We start from the raw sequence: 21,716 nt of genomic DNA on the forward strand, positions 1-21,716 counted from the left end.
ACAATCTTGCAACATCATCACTCTTGTTATTCATTTACCTGCCATGTAAAATCTATAAGTCGAGATGGAAATTTGATGCAACTTCTAATAAATGTATAAACCTCAAAATACCGAAAAAGATAAGATTGGCTTAAAATGGTGCAATCATTAATGTTTAAGTGCTTATTTGATGACAAATATTTAATCATCGTCGTGATATACACTGAAATTCAGCTTCTGAAATACTTTTTATCAATTTCTTTTATCCTGACTATTTTTTTCTCCTTACTTATGAAAAGTACATGAGGAAATTGTCTAAATCTGCCGGTTCCCTAGATTTCAGCGGTAGGACCACAAGGGTTACAAGAGTTTGAATTTTGTTTATAAAAGCAGTAATTACATTCATAAATTATGATTTATCATAATTTATTCACTATTTTGGTTGTTTATATGGAATTATTTGTCAAAAAACTCCAAAGGAAAAAAAAGAAGCGAAATTTTGAAAATAGGATAACCACTGGTCAAATGGAATTTGCTCATTTGTGAGAACAGGGTGCGTAGCCAAATCTTTGAATAAAAAATAAGCACTTTTTAAAAACTTTTCAAGCACTTTATAAAAATTCTTAAGCACTCAAAAAATTCATATTCAATCAATGATATTACTGAAAAACAAAAACTTTTTTATAAACAGTTTTAGCGTTAAAAAAACCCAAAAAGAAACGGGCGTAAATCGAAACAATCAGTACTTTCCCACATCACCGAGTGAATTCAACTTGACCCTGAACTCAGAACAAAGGTACCCTTACCCCATACGTCAAAAAAAGTGTTAGAAGTAAAATAAAATAAACAAGAACAAAATTAAAGTAAATTAAAAAGAAAAACATTTCATAAGGATCTGATATTCTCTATCCGAATTGGAGCACTCGGGTTTCGGTTTAAAGTGTGCGCGCATGCACAAGTCATAACGTGGGTACGACATGAAGTCCGCATGAATGATTACATAGCAAACAACCCATTTTTCGTGAAATGCATGGAATCCACCAGATATCACTGAAGGGAGAAAAAAAAATTTCGGAAAAAAAGCACTTTGTAAAAACGCCAGCTGAAAAAAGCACCTTTAAAAGCTTTTAAAAACGAAATCCCCCAAAAAGCACCTTTAAGTACTTTTTACAAACGCTACGCACCCTGGAGAAAATAAATTAATATGAAACGATTAATTGAAAAAAAAAATCTATGTTGATAAAAACAAAAAGTGTTTACAGAAACCTAATATAATCTTGATATAAAATTGATATAAACAAAAGCAAAAAAAATATTACTGTGCGAATCAGCTCTCGATACTCTTTTTGGAAAAGCAATAAATTTTCCATTCAAAAAAGAAAGCTGCCGTCTTGAAATGAATCACGTCTGACCACCCACTTTCTCGGGACATTGCCCACCTTGTTTATTTTGAAAGTAATTTGAAAAATAAATAAATAATTCTTTTGGACAGAAATGGCCTTAATTTTATTCATTTTTTGTTTGTTGCTGGTAGTCATAACGATTCAAATTAAGATTTAATAGGAAGATGAAAAAAATTTGTGAAAATATTCTAGAACAGGGGTTTCCAATTAACATGTAGCCGGGGGCCACAATTGAAAATACCAGTCAAATGGCGGGCCACAACTATATCAAAATTTTATATAGGACTCTTTTATTTTTGAAGAAACATTAAATATTACTGTCAGATTTTCATCAAAGTTTTTTTAATATTAAAAAGCAAAATAACAAACGTTACAAATAACGTCATTACGTATTTTTGAATCTTCGCTTAATCAGAAACTTCGTGACAAGGTTTTTTTTTTCTTTTAAATTTAATTCTGTGATAAATTAACATATTAGGAATTATAGCAACAACAAAAAAATTCTCGAGCAAATTCAGAAATTTTTTTTCTTTTCTTTCTGCTCATGCGATATTCAATTCAAGGAATTTAAATTAAGCATGATATTCATTTGCTCTTTTATGCGTTTTGAAATTTACAAACGTCAATAATTTCGTGCAAAATGAGTGGTTTCAAAAATTTAAATGGGAGAATTTCTTTAAGAAAATTTCTGATAATGCACATGCGAAATTATATTCAGAAAATACAAAAAAAAACGAAATATAAGAGAGGAACATACACGATTTTTTTCGTATTTGAATAAATATTTTCTTGGATGCAAAACCTGGGAAAGAAATTTTTTTGCACCGTTGGTATGATAAATTTCACAGAAACGAAGAAATTAGGTTTCTTTAAGCGAATGAAAATTATTTTAAAACCATATAGATTTTGTATGAAAATTGTCCACAGAAAAACGATAACAATATATTTTAGTTCATGGGCCACAAAAAAAGACTTCGCAGGCCGGATGAGGCCCGCGGGCCGCCAGTTGGTAACCATTGCTCTAGAATAAAAGGAAGTTACATCACTTAAAAATGAAAAAACACAACTTGGGTTGGTGATGATTATAAAAAATTAATTTTTTCTTAAAATTATCGACAGATATATAAAATTGTTTTAGACTTTCATATGCAGTTGTATTGCACCATTTACTTGACTGTCAATTTAAGAAGAAAAAAAAGGTTTTTATTCAAATTCTTAATTTGCAACAGAAATATATAACATTCAATTTACTTTCGTTATTAAATCAATTAACAATCTCGAAATTCTTTTAATTCGACATTCACATTCACTTCTTTCAACTGAAATATTATCTAATTAAACTTTATCAACTTTTTTTTAAAAATTATTCAATATGGAAAATATAAAACATATATCTTACTAGAATTTAGGAACTAAAAATTATTTAAATTTTTCTAGAAAGAATTTTACTTTAGAAAAAATTCAATTAATTTTTAAGAAAAATTATAATTAATTTGATACCATAGAAACAAGTATATTTTATCTCTAACAAAGTCTTCTGTTTAAATTGATAACAATAAAAATCAATGCTCATCTTGTCAAAAAATATTAAATTAAATTCCGGAAAACTTTTTTAAAAAATCAAAATTCAAAACATGGATAATTTCGTTGAAGCAAATCATTATAAATTTATTATAAAGCGAAATAATATGTTGCAACATGATTTTCAACTGTACAGAAACTGTTTAAAAAATCTGAACTGTTTTATTTCATTTTGTTCTATTTTTTCAGTTAGATTAGATTTCCATTGATTAGAGTTGTATTATTCAGAAAATTTCCATTTTACTATGCATTAAAAAAAACGCAAGTGAAACTATATTTAATTAAACACTGAAGTAACTATTTTTTTCAATATTTATTTTTTTAAATTAAATTTCACATTTAATCCCTTTTTTTTTTTTTTTTTTTGTTGTTTTTTTTACTTTCCATGTCTGAATCAACCGTATTAAGAAACAGGAAACAGAAAAAAAAGAAGAATTAATATTTTTTCCGATTTAACATTAGAATTTAAAAATTAATAACATACTGATGTTTTTTTGAAGATTGATTCTTTTTATTTTACGGTCTCCATTTATTCATCTGCGTAGAAAAAAGAAGAAAAATTTTTTTAGGTAATTTGAAACTACGTTAACTGGAAAAAATTCTACTTAACCATTCTTATTATTATCATATCTAATATGATCGAAATTTTTACTAATCTGTAGTCGTTGAAATTTATTCAAAAAGAATGCCGCAGCTTGTAAAGAATGCCGCATGTTTTATAAGCTATTTTAAGGAAGCATAAAACAAATACACAAATAAGAAATAATTATTATTTAAAAATTCAATCATTGTTTTTGTTCCCACTTATTTGTTAAAAAAAGAAAATATGTGGAAAATATGAAATGTAATTATTGAAAGACGCAAGTGTAATTATTACAAAACGAAGCAATTAATCGTTAAAAAATTACTATGCGTGTAATTAATTAATAACAAAATAAAAAAGTGCTTACAGTAGTAATTTCTTAGTGTTAAAGTTAAAATGATTACATGCAATGATTGAAAATAATTACACAAAAAGTAATTTGTTTCTTTTTAAGAATAAAATTATTACGCAATAAATAATTTATTTGTTAAAATATACTTTTATAGTCTATGTAACAAACTCTTCGTTTGAACATATTATATTATAAACAAGATTTGAAGAAGTAAAAAATTAAAAACTTTTTAATGAAAAAAGGAGAAGTTTATATTGAAAATACAAAGAAAATTATATACTTAGACTTGATCTACAAAATGTTAGTTCAAAATCTTAATTACTTAATATTTAATGCGCAAAAATCTTCAAGGTTTTACAAGAAATTTGACATAGCATCACTGTGAAGCAAAAGTGACTGAAATTTAAGAAACAATAATTCATTATAATTCAAGTCCTTTTGATACAAATCAACTGATTTGATTCACTGATGCGAATCACAGAATCAGTGCCCAAATCTACTTCCCGGTAAAAGCCAGAAATAATTGGAAGATATTAACAAACGTTGTCATGTGACTGAGTTTCATATACTCAATCCAAAGCTAACTGTGTATTGCGGCTAAGTTAGTTGATCTAGTTAAGCAAATTTTGAGTCAGAGATGAACTAAAGTTTGTAGTCGAATTAGTCAGATAGTGAATAGAAGAGCTGTGGGGGCTACCATCTTTGTCTACAAGAGAGTGCATCATGTGCGTAATCCAGATTCACCAATTAATAAGTGTGTGAATTAGCAATTCATCCTAATGTAAATAAGGAATGAAGGAACTGTGAGAATGATTGCTGTCTCCTGCACGTCGATTGAGTGTACCCAGATTTAAGGAGGTAAGTGGCTTCACGAGGCTTTACCTCAGAATTTAGAAAGTAATTAGGAAAATTTTCTTGATACCTAATGTTTAATTATTAAAAATATAGCGTAAAATTTAAGTTATTAAAAGAAATATACAAAATGAATAGAGGTATTGCGACAAAATCAAAACACTTTTAAACACTGAATTCGTGAAAATTGTCTCAAAGAAACACGTTTTTTTTTCACTCGGAAGTCTGCGCCAGTACGAGACATACTGAGTTTTGTGAATAATACATATATGCCAATTTACACCGAATCAGAAAGTATAATATCTTTTAACAATTGTATAAAAATTACTACTTTCTTATAAAAATTACTACTTATAATATCTTTTAACTAACCAACTAACTAACTCCTTGGCATTACAGTCCATGTTGGACCATGGTCTCACTAACAATTTTCCTCCAAAGTCGCCTGTCTCTGGCTCTTTGTTTCCAGTTTCGGACTTTTAGAGCCTTAAGGTCTTTTCCTACCTCGCCTAACCATCTCTTGACCAGCCTTCCTCTTTTCTTTTGGCCCTGGCACTGCCCCTTGAATATCTTCTTAGTGCCTCTGTTTTCCTCCATTCTCTCTAGGTGTCCTAGCCATTGAATTCTCTTTGCTTTTACATAATTTATTATATCTTTTTCTTTAAATAGTCTTGCAATTTCAAAATTGTATCGCCTTCACCACAGATCACCCTTTTTGACAGGTCCAAAAATAGTTCTAAGAATTTTTCTTTCCCGGGTAATCAGCATTTTTTCTTGTTTCTGGGTCCTTGTCTCTGACCCATAGATAACGGTTGGTCTGATTATAGTTTTATAAACCTGAAGCTTATTGTTTTCCTCGCTATTACTTTTGATGTTAGCAATCTCTTAAGTGCAAAATAACTGCGATTTCCAGCATTTAGTCTTTGCTTAATCTCTGGCATAATATCCATTGTTCAGAAGACACTAATATCTTTTAACAGTTGTATATAATTACTAAGGGAAGACTGCAACACTTTTATGAATTATATTTTTCAAACATATGTTTGTCTTTGAATTCATTGTATCGCCCACTAATTTAAGCACGTCTTTTATCTCATTTTTTCAATTGTTTTATAATTAATCAAACAATTCTAAGGAGGATTATAGGTATATTGTATATGTTTGTTTCTAGCTACGGAAACTTCTTGCTTCTTTTTATATCATTTCCTCAAACAAAAATTACTATTTTTAACGGAAATTTAAGCTAATGTTTTAAGAACTGGAAAACGCAGCAATAGACTGTCAAAAAAATAATTTTAAAATTTATGTTTAACCATTACGTCACAGCTTTCAAGTATTGTACATTTTATTTATTTATTTATATTATTAAAAAAATAAAAGCAAGCAAAAAACTCCTGACTGTTTAGGAATTGCAATTAAGTGGCTTCAAATTCTGACAATGTGTACAACGAACTCTGAATAAATATCATTTCTTAATCATGAACATTTTATATTTCAAAATCATTTATGAGATCTGTCTCTTTGTTAACTCATAATTCTAAACTGAAGATGCAGTTCATAGGAGAATAATATAAGTGGCGCCAAAAATCAAATGAAATCTCTCACAAATGGCTAAAAGATTTGCCGATGAGATTCTAGAACAAATAAATTCCTCTCTTTCTCCGTTTCGATTTCTAAATGAAAGAACAATGACAGATGATATTGACTTTATCACCAATAATCAGCGTCTAAATCACGCTGAGCGTCCAGTGGCTCAGTCATCACAAGTCCATATCGTGGGTCTTTGACCTGTTTGAAATATCTAGGATTAGGACTGTCTGCAGCAGCTCTTGACTCAGTCTGAATCCATTAACTTCAACTGTAACTGTCGATGTCACGATTTGCTTTCTAGTGGTATAAAACGAAATGTATTGTGAGGCACGTTTGGAGGAAGGGATTCACCAAATATTTTTCTAGAAAATTCCTGACCATACAATATATGGGATTTTCCTCTTACTAAGGAAACATCACTTTTACTTGATTTAAAAATGCGTTACTGAAGTTCAAAATGAAGAATAAAACAAAGAAAAATTATAGGCATATGGAAAAAAAAAGGGGGGGGGGAAATAATAAGTAAAAAAATAACAAACAACAGTTTATATATATATATATAAAAAAAAAATTAAAAAAAGAATTAAATTTCATTTAAAAAACCGGAAGAAAAAAAAGATATAATCTTTTCTTCAGCCCACACGATTATATCCGCAAAACAGAGTGCTTTCTGATATTGTATCAATAAAGCCAAAGCAAAATATATTAATACAATAGTGTGAGGAGCACTTAAAAACTTTTTTCATAAAAATAACAATAAATAAAATAGATCACAAAAAGTAAAAATAAATAAAAATAGCATGTAAAAACAGAAAATAAAATTTTTATTTCATTCCCTCATGTCATTTTTTAGAGTAAAATAAAATACAACTTCATCGAGAAAGTGGATAATTATATGCTGCTTCCCTGTATGAATATAATTGTATGCGATTGACTTCAGAAATTAATTAGGCCTAGCTGTTATTTTTAAATTTCATTGAATTCGTCATTCCCTCACTAGTGTATAAAGTGAGGGAATGACGCTGAAGAGAGGGAATGATTCAAGATGAGTATATTATCAAATTTTTTTTTTGTTCAATCGTGCCAGCCAATTTTATTTCCCAAACCTGTAAAAACTATTAAATATATAAGACTAAATTATAATAAATATTAGATATACTTAGTATGTTATCATTTTCAAACTTTAGGTAGATGTAACTTAGATAAAAACATGTATTAAAATAAAATATCATTCCCTCACTATTAGTGTCATTCCCTCACTTTTTAAATAGTGAAAATAATTAATTTACTTATTAATTAATTTGAAAAATAAATTAAAAAAATAATAAATTTATTTATTTATTAAATTTATTAATTATTATAAATTAATTAATTATAAATTAATTATTCAAAAAATTAATTAATTTAAATATTAAGTATAATTTATAGGATATATACTTTCTTTATAATGCCATTACATATTTCTATCAATATAAAAAGTTTCAGAGCTTTTTATTCACTTTACTTTTTTGGGATTTTATGAACTGAAAAATGACAGTTTTCGTGAGAATGACCCATATATATATATATATATATATATATATATATATATATATATATTTGTTATATTCGATTTGATATTGATTTAATCGTTGATATTATTATATTTATTCGAAATTTTAATATCTGCTGAGGATAGATTAGGAGAAACATTCGTGTTTGGAGCACTGGTTAAATGTATACTTGGCAGTGGCACTTGACCTTAAAAAAACATTGATGTAGGGCATACCGGGCAGTGGCACTGAACCTTAAAAATACATCAATATAGGATATACCGGGCAAATGTGTACCGTGCAGTGACACTTAACTAGGTTTAGCATATATTTCGGACATTTACCAAAGCAAATATGTGATTGTGAACATTCACCGGTGAAGGTCGACATTCTCTTGATTTCGGTTATTCTAGTCATTTCTAGATTAATAAAGTAGCACGCATGTTATTAAGGTATCTTCCACAAATTTTAGGGTAAGTAAAAACCGCTTTATTAGGTAGGTATTTGTAAGATCGAAGAAATATCAATGGATACCGTTAAATAGATGTAGTAATAACGAATGCAATTTATAACGAAATTCAAATGTTATTTAAAAAGTAATGAAGTTTTCTTCAAATATTACCAAATATCCTTTTCTCAAAAAAAAAAGTTAAATTCGAATGAAAAGCAAGCTACAAGATTTGAACGAGTTTGAAATTAGAATGCTAAAAATTAATTTTTGTTAAGTTACTTGTTAATTTACTGAAATCGATACAGAAGTTACTGAAATTCATACAGCGCTCAATAATCATTGCTTATTATTTAAAAAAAATCAACCCATTCTAATTCTTGAGAGAATTTATTAAATTCAGTGGAAGGAAAAATCAATGCGTCATATTAAGAAGTCGTTCAGAGCATTAAGTTTAGAGAATTATTATGCAGAGAATAATAAATTATGCCCAGAACAGAGATCCCATCATTTTTGCTTCTTGGCGAGTATCAGGTTGTTACACATTAAAGTTAAAAATTGTTCAATAAAAAAAAATCTCAAATTTTTTTATTGCATTAACACAGATTTAACTCACAATTCTATTGGGATGAAATTTTAAAATTCTTACCATTTTGCTGGGTTGCCATAGCAACATCTTGATTTAAAATCCTATTTAATTTTTGATCGCTACAAAAAATTGTCTAAGAGATTATTTATTTCCCAGTATTTCTTTGAAAAAATAATTTTTACGGGTATTTCTAATCTTGTTGTGTTTTCTCGGGTATTAAAATATCGCATTCCAATTGTAAATTGGGTTAATTATTTTTATTGCATTTGCTAACTGGATACAGTTTTACATATTTTCAAAGTAATTATCTCTTATTACTATAAGATATAATCTTCTAACTATAAGGTATAATATCAAAAGATTACTTTAAATTACAATAATAGAACACCTAGCTCGCACGACTTTTTTAAGCTTAAGTTTCAATTTTTTTTTTTTTTTTTTTTTTGTTGAATAATCAATTGATTTTAAATAATCAAAATCGAAAGCATAATGATAGCAGAAAATAATATTAAAAAAGCGAAAAGAAAAAAATTCGTGATAGCTTGATTACGATCACTGGTTAATCATTGGTCAAATGCTTTTTTTTTTTCTTTTCTGGATTGACTACGATAAAACGTCACAACATTTCAAATTATGAGTTGCAAAACCTGTCTAAATTGATGTTTGTCATCGGATTGGTTTTCAAATCCTAGCTACATACGTGTTTGTCATCGGATTGGTTTTCAAATCCTAGCTACATACGTGTTTGTCATCGGATTGGTTTTCAAATCCTAGCTACATACGTGTTTGTCATCGGATTGGTTTTCAAATCCTAGCTACATACGTGTTTGTCATCGGATTGGTTTTCAAATCCTAGCTACATACGTGTTTCAAGACCTCACAAAATAACTTCCTTCGTCAGTATTCATATTCATGTTAAAATCACCGTCAAGACAGTAATTATAAGTTAATAACAAAAAGAAAATAAAAATACCTTAAATTATTATTATGTAAATACCTTGGCGATCAAAAAGTTATCATTATGTAAATACTTTGGCCAAGGTAAATACATTAAAAATGCCTGCTGGTGAAAATAGGAAGGAAAAAAAAAAGAATTCTAAAAAAATTATAGAACAGCAGGGTCGCCATAGCAACGCATGCAATGACGACGCATGCGCACTGTTTACTATTACTCTTGAACACAGTTGAAAAGTGTAATGACGTCCAAATAAAGTGCGCAGGCCATTAAACCCAAAACAACACCCATTTCGCCAATGGGAAAAAGGTGTGATACCGTATCTGAATAACATTAAATTACAAATTTATGTTATAGATATAACTTTTTTCAATCTTATGCTGTTGATATCCAAAGATATCTGAATCTTCTTTGTTTATTATTGGTCATTTCAAAAAGTTTTCTATCCAATGAAATCATCCCAACAGTAATTAGATAAGGTAGTTTTAGATATCCAAAATATCCAAAGTATCCAAAAGCTAATATTATGGATACTTCTTTTCAGTATTAATAGCATATAATATTCTTAATGTTAATAGCAGTTATTAATAGCTAATATTTTGGATACTTCTTTTTAAATTGTAACTACAAGGTTTTTAAAAAAAATTTCCCCCATATAGTAATATGGTATTAAAGTGTGTTTCCAACAATTTCACACAAAAGCAAATTTCTCTTATGTATTTTTCGTCTGAAGGCAACTTCTATTAAGAATTTCCCTTTTCTAACAAATTGAATTTGCGATCTTTCGAAAGAGGCGCTTTCATAGCCATAAACTTCAAAAGATTTTCATATCAAATACTTCTTCAGAAGTCCTATTTATAGCTTTTGAAAGATGGGGTATCCTAATTTCCAGCTTAGATCATTAAAATTATGCTTTAATTACTTGTTGCTTCATTGAAAATTTAAGAAATATTTATGTTATAAATAAACTTGCTTATAGTTAAAGAGAATTTTTCAAGTGGCAAAAATATGCACAATTTCTAAAAAAAATATTTCCTCCTGAACTTGAAACTTATTCACTAAAGAGGATTTTTCAATTGAAAATAGGAAATTTTTACACGCATACATAACTTTTAATTAAAAATTGTTTTTATTGAAGTGTGTAACTTTAACCGACTTTGTAACTTTAACCTAAATTCTTTGAGCCAATGCAGAACTCTTCAGTTCGCGCGATGACACAATCAGAATGGGACGATTAATTTCTCTTTCTAATTGAAAATAATTCATCTTTAATTTATCTTTCTTTTGTTCTTTTAAATATCTCACTTGAGTTAAATTTTAATTAAATACTTTGTCATTTAAATAAATGTGTCACTTAAATACTGTAGAATTGCTTCTGTTTATTTCTATTTGTGCCCCTTAAAGCAGTTTAAATCACCAAATCAGGAACAAATTTTCACCCAACGTTGGACCATAAATATTTTTTTAATCCTGATTGGATAGTAAGCGTTATTCATTCTATTGCACTACGTACACAAGGTCTGATTGTATTCTGAGGCTTTAAAGACCTCAATCAAAGTTTAAGCCTATTGCAAAATTTAGTGTTCGCAATCGGACGAAAAAGTTTAACCCTTTCTTATTATCGGTCGTTCTGGAACAAGGTTGAACTAGATCGTTAACTCTGGGTGCTTTAAAAATGCTAGTGCTCATAACTTAAGCTGAAACCTTTGAACCAATTGTCCTTTGTAAATTCGTTAAATTATCGAAAGATTACTTAGTTTCAAAGAAACGAATTTAGCTCATTCGTTTCTAAGTATTGATTATCATTGCACATTTTTAATATATTTACTGATAGCAGATTTTATTTTATTTCTTAATCGGAATTTTATTGAAACCGATTGTGATCTCTCTGTCGCGTTAAAAATGTCGAAAACAGATTTGTTGCTTTTAATATTCTGAATTTAATGAAATGAATTGGTAAAAAATAATGAAGATAAAAGTAAAAATAAAGGCCACTTGCAACAAGTTCTTTAAAATTGATCTAGTAAAGTGATTATTATAGCTCAAAATTACGAGTGTTTTGTAATGGACTTTCAGAAAACTAATGAATTTTGAAGTAAGTGGAAAATTATTGAATTTAAGTATCATCAATTTTAATCAAATGACTAAAAGTTGTGACTTAAATTGTAATTTCAACGACTTGATTTTTAAAAAAAGTCTCCCTAACTTTGATTCAACATAATTTTCAAGATTTTTTTTAAACTTAAAACACAGCAGTTATTTATAAGAAACTATATATTTTCATGAATATATTCTAAAGACTTATCATAGCATCTACTGCAATACTGAGTCATGTATTATTTACCACACAGCAATTAAGGTAGACACTATCTTTTAAAAAAAAGGACAAGAAAATTAATTAAAAATACAAAAGTTTTAAAAAAATGATTTGAGAATTTTTTGAAACAATTTAAAAACTTTTCAAATATTATTTTTTTTCGTGTAATAAATGCTTCACATATAGATGGTAGACTCTGCTGTATAGTTTTAATTTTAAATTTAAACAATAATAATATACCATTTTCTAGCATTAAATATTTATTTTAGAGACATTATTAACATTCACATGAAACTTTTAATTATACTATTATTTCTAATAGAATCACTCATTTTCTGTTTCACTCTTTTCAATATCATATAGACCTTTATTTTTATGTATTTTTTTTATCTTTCGAAAATATAGTTTAATTTTTTAGAAAGAAAGAGTTGTTAAAAATTTTGATGGTGATGTAAAATGTTATATATATATATATATATATATATATATATATATATATTTATATATATATATATTTATATATATATATATATATATATATTTATATATATATATATATATATATATATATATATATATATATATATATATATATATATATATATATATATATATAGATATATATATATATATATATATATATATATATATATATATATATATATATTTTGATCCAACACGATTGTACCCGACAATTGAAATTGGTTGTTTATTCTCCTTTTTTAAATAATTATTTTTAGTTTTAAAGATTTTTTAAAAAAATTTGTTTTTTCAAATTTTCAGAAAACATACTGATAAAAAAATCAATTTTAACTAAGTAGTAGCTAGTTTAGATATTACTATTCCATACAGAAAATCTTTATAAAAAAAATTCTTCTCTTAGAATCTAAGAATGAAATTTAATGCACAGTATATTGTAAAATAAATAATCGCAATTTCAACAATTTTATTTAGCAACATTTATTATCATTTGATATAGCTACAAACCAAAATTCGATCATTGAATAATGAAAACATCTATCAATTTTTGCAATTTAGGATACGATTAACATAAAATGATTTAATTAATCGATCTAATAATGTTGTTTAATAACATTCAAATAATATTATTTTGTATACCTTTACATAGGTTTCTTTATTCTTTCACTATTATGTGTGCTGTTTTATGGACTTAGTGAAGATGCCTTTTCTCTCACTCTTTATAAAGCAATAAACTAGAAAAATATACTAACGATACTATGAAAACACGAGAAGGGGAACATGAATGAGGAAAGAAAATACGGCAAAATTGTAATTCAATACCTGCAATATATATATTTATTCATAGTATTCCTTTATAATATAATACTCCATTAAAGTTATCCTATAATATTACCTTATTGGTTAAAAATTGTACGATAAACATATTGAAATCAAAGCTAATGAACATATTAAACTACAAACTAAGAAACATATTAAAATCGGAACTAATTAACTAATGAACATTAAAATCAGATGTTCAACTAATAAATTGTTTCACAATTACTAAATAGCAAAAAATATATATTTACGTTCATTATAAACTTTGTGTAAAACTGTGTCCAGTTGACAAATACCATAAAAATAATGAATGCAAGAAATTAACTTATACCGCTATTTGAAAAACATTTAACAAGTTCTTTTTTAAATAACCAAAAATTAAAAATTAATTTTTAAAAACAAATTTCGGATAAAGTCACACAGTGATTAGTTTTTTTTAATATATATACTTTATACCGGGACTATGTTAATACAATAAAAACATTTTTAGGATCTTTTTATTAAATAGTTGTTAATCTGGTGTAACGATCTGTTTATTAGTATAAAGAAATAAAAATGGTTGCATTGCAATCGGATGGTGATCAGAGAAAAAAAAAATGTCTTTCACTCTCAGTTAAGGACCCATAAAAAGCTTCGATTTTGCAAATGTTCTAAAAAAAAACTCTGATTGACACTCAATCATATGATCTTTCTCAAAAACTACAATTTCCGACCGGGTGAAATCTTTTGCCTAACAATTCCATCTATTGTTATTCAAAGCAGAGAAAATAATTTTTTGATTCTCTCTAATCACATCTATTTTTCTAACCTTACATTTCGATAAAGCCAAAATCAGAATACACTAACAGACGACTTAAAAAGGATTTTATCACAAAAAAATAGAGAGAAATTTAGAATTCAATCGAATATCAACAAAAAAATCATGAGTGAACTCTACATTTACGAAAATCTAGACACCTATGATTATCACTTAGTACGCAAAAATCCAATCATTTGAACAAAAGTTATTCAAGGTGATGTTGATTTTTAGCGCACAATCTCACATTCAAAATTAAAAGACAAATAAATAAAAGAAAAATATTCATATTAGCTCTAATCAGTAGTAGCGATCTTAAAACAATCTATCTCTAAAAGCATAGATTTAATTTCAAACTGCTACCATTCCCGATATGAATATATATTTAGAACTCAAGAAACTAAACCGTTTGTTTTCTTATTTATGAAAGACCATTTTTACATAATATTTCTTAACTTGGGAATATTTTATCCATCGATGAAAATTTTCATCCCTTCCATCAAACATTCGCCATGCATTGTTAAAGAGAAAGAAAACACTGAAATGGAGAATATTCTTTTTTGAATTGAAGGAAATATTCAAAAAAAATAAAGCTTTTCGTGTGTATACATTTATGTATGCAGAACTGAGAAATGTAAAAGCAAAGGATGTGCTGAATAAAACAACGCAATATTTTTGTATACCTTTAAATAGGTTTCTTTATTCTTTCACTATTATGTGTGTTGTTTTATGGACTTAGTAAAGATGCCCTTTCTCCCACTCTTTGTAAAGCAATTAACTAGAAAAATATACTGACGATACTAAAGAAAACACGAGAACGTGAACATGAATGAGGAAAGAAAATATGGCAAAATTGTAATTCAATACCTGCAATATATATATATATTTGTTCATAGTAGGGTAAACATACCAGTGAAGGAACACTTAAGCTTCGCGTGCCTTTTAAAAAATCATATTAATTTCAAAATTCGTAATTTCAGTTAAATGACAGTGTCGACATATTTGTTACTAAATGCAAATTATGTAAAAAAAATTGTAGAGAACTTACATAATATTGTTTTAAAGTTTTGGAGGTTCAAACAACAAGTAGTAAGAAGACCAAGTGAAAGAACGACTCTTACCAGTGAATGAACACCCAGTAAAGGAGCACTTAATTTTGGTTATTTTTTAATGCTCCTTATGAATTTAAATTTGAATAAAATCATACAAATATCATTAAATCTGAAGTCATACAAATATTTAAAAACAAACCCATTCTTAAAATTATAAAATTTAAATATTTGGAAAATGTTAACTTTATTTGCAATCTTGAATTGAAAATTAAAGTGTCAACATATTAACACACACTGTTCATTCACTGGGAAATCTGTGCCCAGTAAAGGAACATGCCTGTTCCCTTACTGGTTAGAAGTTGTTTTTCGTATTTTTAACATACTTTTGATGCGGAACATCACTAAAGGTACAAAAAAATTAAAGTTGATCTTTTATTTTCATTAACTTAGAAAAAAAAAACCAGTAAAGGAACACTTGTTCCTTCACTGGTTTTTCATCGTTTGGTGATCCAGTGAATAAACACCCCCTTATCTCAGTACTTTATTATGCTGTGATGCTTTAAAAAAATAAAAAGGTAACTTCAATAACTATATTTTGAATTCTCTTTTTCACAGTGAGAAAAATAAAACTATTACAAGCAATTAATTCCACATCAAACATATAAATACAAACACGCACCTTATAATTTTTTCAAAGAAACAAGGTGTTGCAGAGATAATAACGAATTCAAAAATTTTTCCAGAGAAGTCTATTTGACTAGGTAATGCAAAACATTGCTAGATGACTTTCTATTGTTTGGCAGTAAGCTATTGTTACCAATCAATCTAAAGAAAAACTTTCAAATTCATATTTTTAATCAATATATATGAAATGTTCCTTCACTGGGTAGTGTTCCTTCACTGGTTGGTTTACCCTATTCCTTTATAATATAGCACTCTTTTAAAGTTATCCTGTAATATTACCTTATTGCTTAAAATTGTATGATATTAAATTATATGATATTAAATTATGCGGTATGATTAAAATTGTATTAAACTGCAAACTAAGACATATATTAAAATCGGAACTAATTAACTAATACAAACTATTAAACATTGAAATCAGAAGTTCAACTATTTAATTGTTTTACAATAACTAAATAGTAAATTAAATATATTTACGTCCATTATAAGCTTTGTGTAAAACTGTGCCCAGTTGATATATACCATAAAAATAATGATTGCAAGAAATAAAACTCATACCGCTATTTGATAAGCATTTAACGAGTTTTTTTTTTTTTTTTAATAACCAAAAATTAAAAAGGAACTTTTGAAAACAAATTACAGATTACAAATTATATATATATATATATATATATATATATATATATATATATATATATATATATATATATATATATATATATATATATATATATATATATATATATATATATATATATATATATATATATATATATATATATATATATATATATATATATATATATATATATATATATATATATATATATATATACACTTTATACCGGGACTATGTTAATACAATAAAAACTTTTTTAGGATCTTTGAATTAAATAATTTTTAATCTGGTGTAACGATCTGTTTATTAGTATAACGAAATAAAAATGGTTGCGTTGCAATCGGATGGTGATCAGGGTAAAAAAAATGTGTTTCACTGTCAGTTAAGGGCCCATAAGAAACCTTTGATTTTGCAAATGTTTTTAAAAGAAACAATGATTGCGACTCTATCATATGGTCTTTCTTAAAAACTACAATTTCAATCCGGTTGAATGAAGCAATGGTTATTTTATGTAACTGTTAAAAAGTAACGAAACAAGCACGTGTTGTTATTTGGTGCTCAGGAGATGACTTTTAGAATATTCATTTCTATGCCTTTACTTGTGCTGCTTTATTCAGCACCTCGTTTGCTTTTACGTTTCTCGGTACTGCATACATGAATGTATATACTCCGAAAAACTTCATTTCTTTGGAATATTTCCTTCAATTCAAGAAAAGAATATTCTCCCTTTTAGTGTTTTCTTGGCGAATGTTTTATGAAAAAGAAGAAAATTTTCAACGATGGATAAAATATTCTCAAGTTAAGAAATATTATGTAAAAATGGTCTTTCATAAATAAGAAAACAAACGGTTTAGTTTTTTGAGTTCTAAATATATATTCATATCGGGAATGGTAGCAATTTGAGATTAAATCTATGCTAAGATCGCTACTACTGATTAGAGCTGATATGAATGTTTTTTATTGTTTAATTTGAGATAGTGCTCTAAAAATTGGTATTACCTTGAATAACTTTTGTTCAAATTATTGGATTTTTGCGTACGTGGATTGGATTGTTGCGTGTCAATCATAAGTGTCTAGATTTGCGTAAATGTAGCTTTCATTTATAATTTTTTTGTTGATATTCGATTGAATTCTAAATTTCTCTCTATTTTTTTGTGATTAAATACTTTTTAAGTCGTCTGTTAGTGTATTCTTATTTTGGTTTTATCGAAATGTATGGTTAGAAAAATAAATGTGATTAGAGAGAATCAAGAAAAAAAATTTTCTTTCTCTGCTTAGAATAACAACAGATGGAAATGCTAGAATAAGGTCTCCTCGCAAGCCCTTGAAGAGAATTCTTTAGAAGAACACCAATGAGGAAAAATTTATCCAAATTATCTCTGAATTTTATAATTGTATGCAATAAGATTCGAGATATGGTGAAACATTGTAAGAGTAAAATAAACATTAAGAGATTCAAACTTTCAATTGCTCTCCTGGTCGAACTTTTGGGACTTTTTTTTTATTGTTTTGACGTTTACACAATGTTGACGTTTACAAAAATATGGCACAATTTTTCGATCAGTTTGTTTCTGATCATTCGAACTTTCTATAGATAAAAATGTTTTGAAACTAAACCTATTAAAATATAAATAAAATTTATATGTTGGTTCTAATTACAAATTATTCACGGTTGAGAACTATAAGTACGGTATTTCTCTAGACTGAAAAATATATGATTTTCTTCATTTATGACGAAATCGTTTCCTGGAATGCTCCGAGCAAACATTTAATCAAATTGAGAAAATCAATTTAGGTTTAATGCTAAATAATAATTTTAAGTCCATTTTGCTTGAGGCAGAAGCATTTGGTAAATATTTATTAGCCCAATGGGCCATATGAAATGAAAGAATCATAAGCAAATGAGTCATCAACAGAGCCCGAGTAAATTGCTCGGCTCGCAACCCCTCCAGTCATACAGTAAACAAATGGTTTTAAAATCAGAAACTCTTTAACTGTCAAGCTATTTTGATTATTTAGATACATAAATTGTCAATTTTGTTTATTGCAAAAATCAAATGTTTAGTACAAAATAAAATATACTTAGTAGTTAAAAATTAATTTTTTGAATAACTTGCATAGAAATTTTAAGGTTTTGTAGCCACTGCATATTCGCTTGAGGCGGCTACCACTCAGCGTGGTAGTGGTAAAGTTCGCTTCTAATGGAGAATTATTTTCTAAAAACTGAAAAAAAAGTAATAATTTGATAATTTTTTTAAAAAATAAATCCTCTCTATAACGCTTCAAAGAACTGGACTCCAGTTTTCAAAAAAAAAAATAATAATAATAATGGCACGCACTTCAAACATAAATCTCTATCCTTCGAAACCATCAGTAAAGTGCTGCCATCTATTGTTGTAAATTGCAACTAAATTTACTAACTAAACTTATTATTACTAAATTTGCTAACTTTATTGCTGAATTTACCAGCTTTTCGGGTATGATAAGGAGATGAATCCGAAATAAATTTCTTTCGATATATATTCGGGTATAACATCACGATGCACTCAGAAAAAACTTTACTCAGGCCTAACAATTTGGAACACCAGTGCTGTGCCCGAGACTATTTCGGGCATGATAGTGAAATGGTTAAAAAAAAAATTTTGAACTCCCGGAATGGAACGTGACGTGAGAAAACAATATTTGAAAGTTTCTTCAGAAAGCCATGTAAATTTGTGACGATATAAGCTCTCACCTGACAGCCAGAATGTCGTCAACACCATCGAATTCTTCGAATTCCTGAGGAGGAATTTCCTGGGTTTCACTCGACGAGCTAGTACCTGAACCCCCGTGGCAACAGCAAGGACCTTTCTCACTACAAACACAATCACATTCTTCGGCTCTGCAATACAAATAACAGTCTGTTATAACACAATAGCACTGTCGTTATAAACATATGTTCAGTTGCAATAAAATAATAACAAGTATATTGGCTCTTGTACGCTTATTTTGAACAACTATTTCAATTTAAAATATATATGTAGTTTGGCTATGGTAAGAATTTCCCCGCCACAAAGTCTGAAGCCGTCTGCTGCAGTGAGTGGAAACAAGAATAGTGCATTTCAGAGAGTGGTAGCTTCTCCTCACTCAAGGGCTAACACAATAGACCGAAGAGAAAGATTCCCTTTCTCTCGCTGACCAAAACCTGTCCATAACAGTGACCTTACATCCCTACTTGAAATAGTTATACCTCGTTACCATAGTCACCGACGCTGGTTCAGACGAATGGCTAGAGGAGTTCTTACTTAAGACAAACTATAGTTTACCTACAGATTTTAGACTGAATTACATAACTCAGCACTTTGGCAGAAAAGCAAAAACGCCCATGAATGTTGTGCAAGAAGAAAATGAGGTGCAGTATCCTTTGTTCTTATAGAAAACAGTGAATGTTGATTTTAATAACAAGTTGTCAAAAAGGAAAATAAGTTATATGGGGCACAGAGGAATGTTCTACTGTTATTAAAAGGTAATTGGTGCAGTTTTGATTTAAAAAAAATCTGCAGCTGGTTTTTCAGCAGTTCAAGCAAATTTTTTTTTTTCAATTAATGCCAAAGGTAGTGTATTAATATTTTATTGAATTAGAATTAAAAGAACTTTGTTCCACCACTACTTATAAACATTTTAACAGTAAATTAAGGATCAGATCGAAAGATGAACACGCTCCAAAATCCTAATCAAGTTCTAACAAGAATTCTATTTTTGTTACAAAAAATGTCTGTTTTAGTTAGCTATCGATGACAAATGTATTTTTCACGAAACTCGAATGTTAAAGGGTTTTGTAATAAATATCAAATATACTAATATAGGTCTAAAATAGTAAATGGATATATTTGGTGATTATTACAAAAAAACACCTCCAATACTGAGCAGTTTTAATACCGATACTTTAAAAATAAATATTTTACGGCCCCTCGAAAGGGATATGTACAAGAGAGAATTACAGGATGGCTGTAAATTTTGACTATTGCGAATTGGACGCGTGAAATAGCATCATGACAAGTGATGCTAAATACATTTTATCGTCATTCTAATGGGATGAACTACAAAAAAAACGAGTTTTGTTTACTTCAATAACGTAAAGCCCCAGGAAAGGACAACAAATAATATTAAATAAAAAAAACTGAAATTATTTCAGCTTTATTAATTGAAAAACTTTGTGGAAGAACCAGTTAAGTGGCATTTTCAGAACGAAAAAAGTATTTGCATCCGAACTATTTTATTACCAATTTAAGAGAAGGTGGGACTATAATAATTCTTTGCTTTATTTTATTTACCACTGCCTAATTTGAAATAAAAGTCATGGAAGCATACTAAAAACTGATGTGTTTAGTTATCTTAAGATTAATGTGACGGGCAAAAACAGTTCATTAAACATACCCATATTGATCCCACTTTGGCAACAAACAAAAAATTATTTTTAATTTTGCCTAATAACTAAAAGTTCGTAATTTTTTTAACCAAACTGTGGTTAGTTAACCTTATGTTTAAAACCATTGCATTTTTGGACTGATTATCAATTATACACTGAGTGTCCAAATTACTACGACAACCCACTCAATACACTGTTGGAGCACCCTTAGCTCGTAATACTGCTCAAATTCTTCGTGGCACAGATTCTATGAGATGTTGGTAGGAGGATTTTGATCCCATATCCTATGAATTGCACTTTTAAGTTCTGTCAGATTGGATGGCACTAGATCTAGCTGCCTGATACCCCGTTCAATCTCATCCCACAAATTCTCAATTGTATTGTGATATGGTGATTGTGCGGGCCAACGAAAAGTAAATTCCCCGTCAAGTTCTTCAAACCTTCTGACAACTATACGAGCTGTATGACAAGGTGCATTGTATTTCTGAAAGTATCCATCCCCGTCAGGTGCACCATTAACATAACAGGATGTACTTGATCTGCGATAACACTTAAAATACCCTTGCTCTTAAGACGGTGTTCCACAGGAATCAAAGGACCCATGCAATGGGAACAAAAGATCCCCCAAACATTGCCTCCACCAGTTTGAAGTTTTGTAGCAATGCAGGTGGAGTTCA

The 21,716-nt window shown here is 28.2% G+C and overlaps 1 protein-coding gene across 1 annotated transcript in view; it reads right to left on the reverse strand.

The window, feature by feature from the left end:
* The window catches only part of LOC107440340 (ankyrin repeat and fibronectin type-III domain-containing protein 1), a 390,356-nt gene that overhangs the window by 323,714 nt on the left and 44,926 nt on the right, over window positions 1–21,716 (reverse strand). Inside the window, exon 3 of the mRNA XM_087157858.1 lies at window positions 19,366–19,512. Coding sequence (XP_087013984.1) covers window positions 19,366–19,512 — 147 coding nt within the window. The remainder of the gene's footprint in view (window positions 1–19,365; window positions 19,513–21,716) is intronic.

This window comes from Parasteatoda tepidariorum, chromosome 2 (assembly GCF_982258835.1).
Source record: "Parasteatoda tepidariorum strain Cologne lab strain chromosome 2, Ptep-v5.0, whole genome shotgun sequence".
Classification (NCBI taxonomy): Eukaryota; Metazoa; Arthropoda; class Arachnida; order Araneae; family Theridiidae; genus Parasteatoda; species Parasteatoda tepidariorum.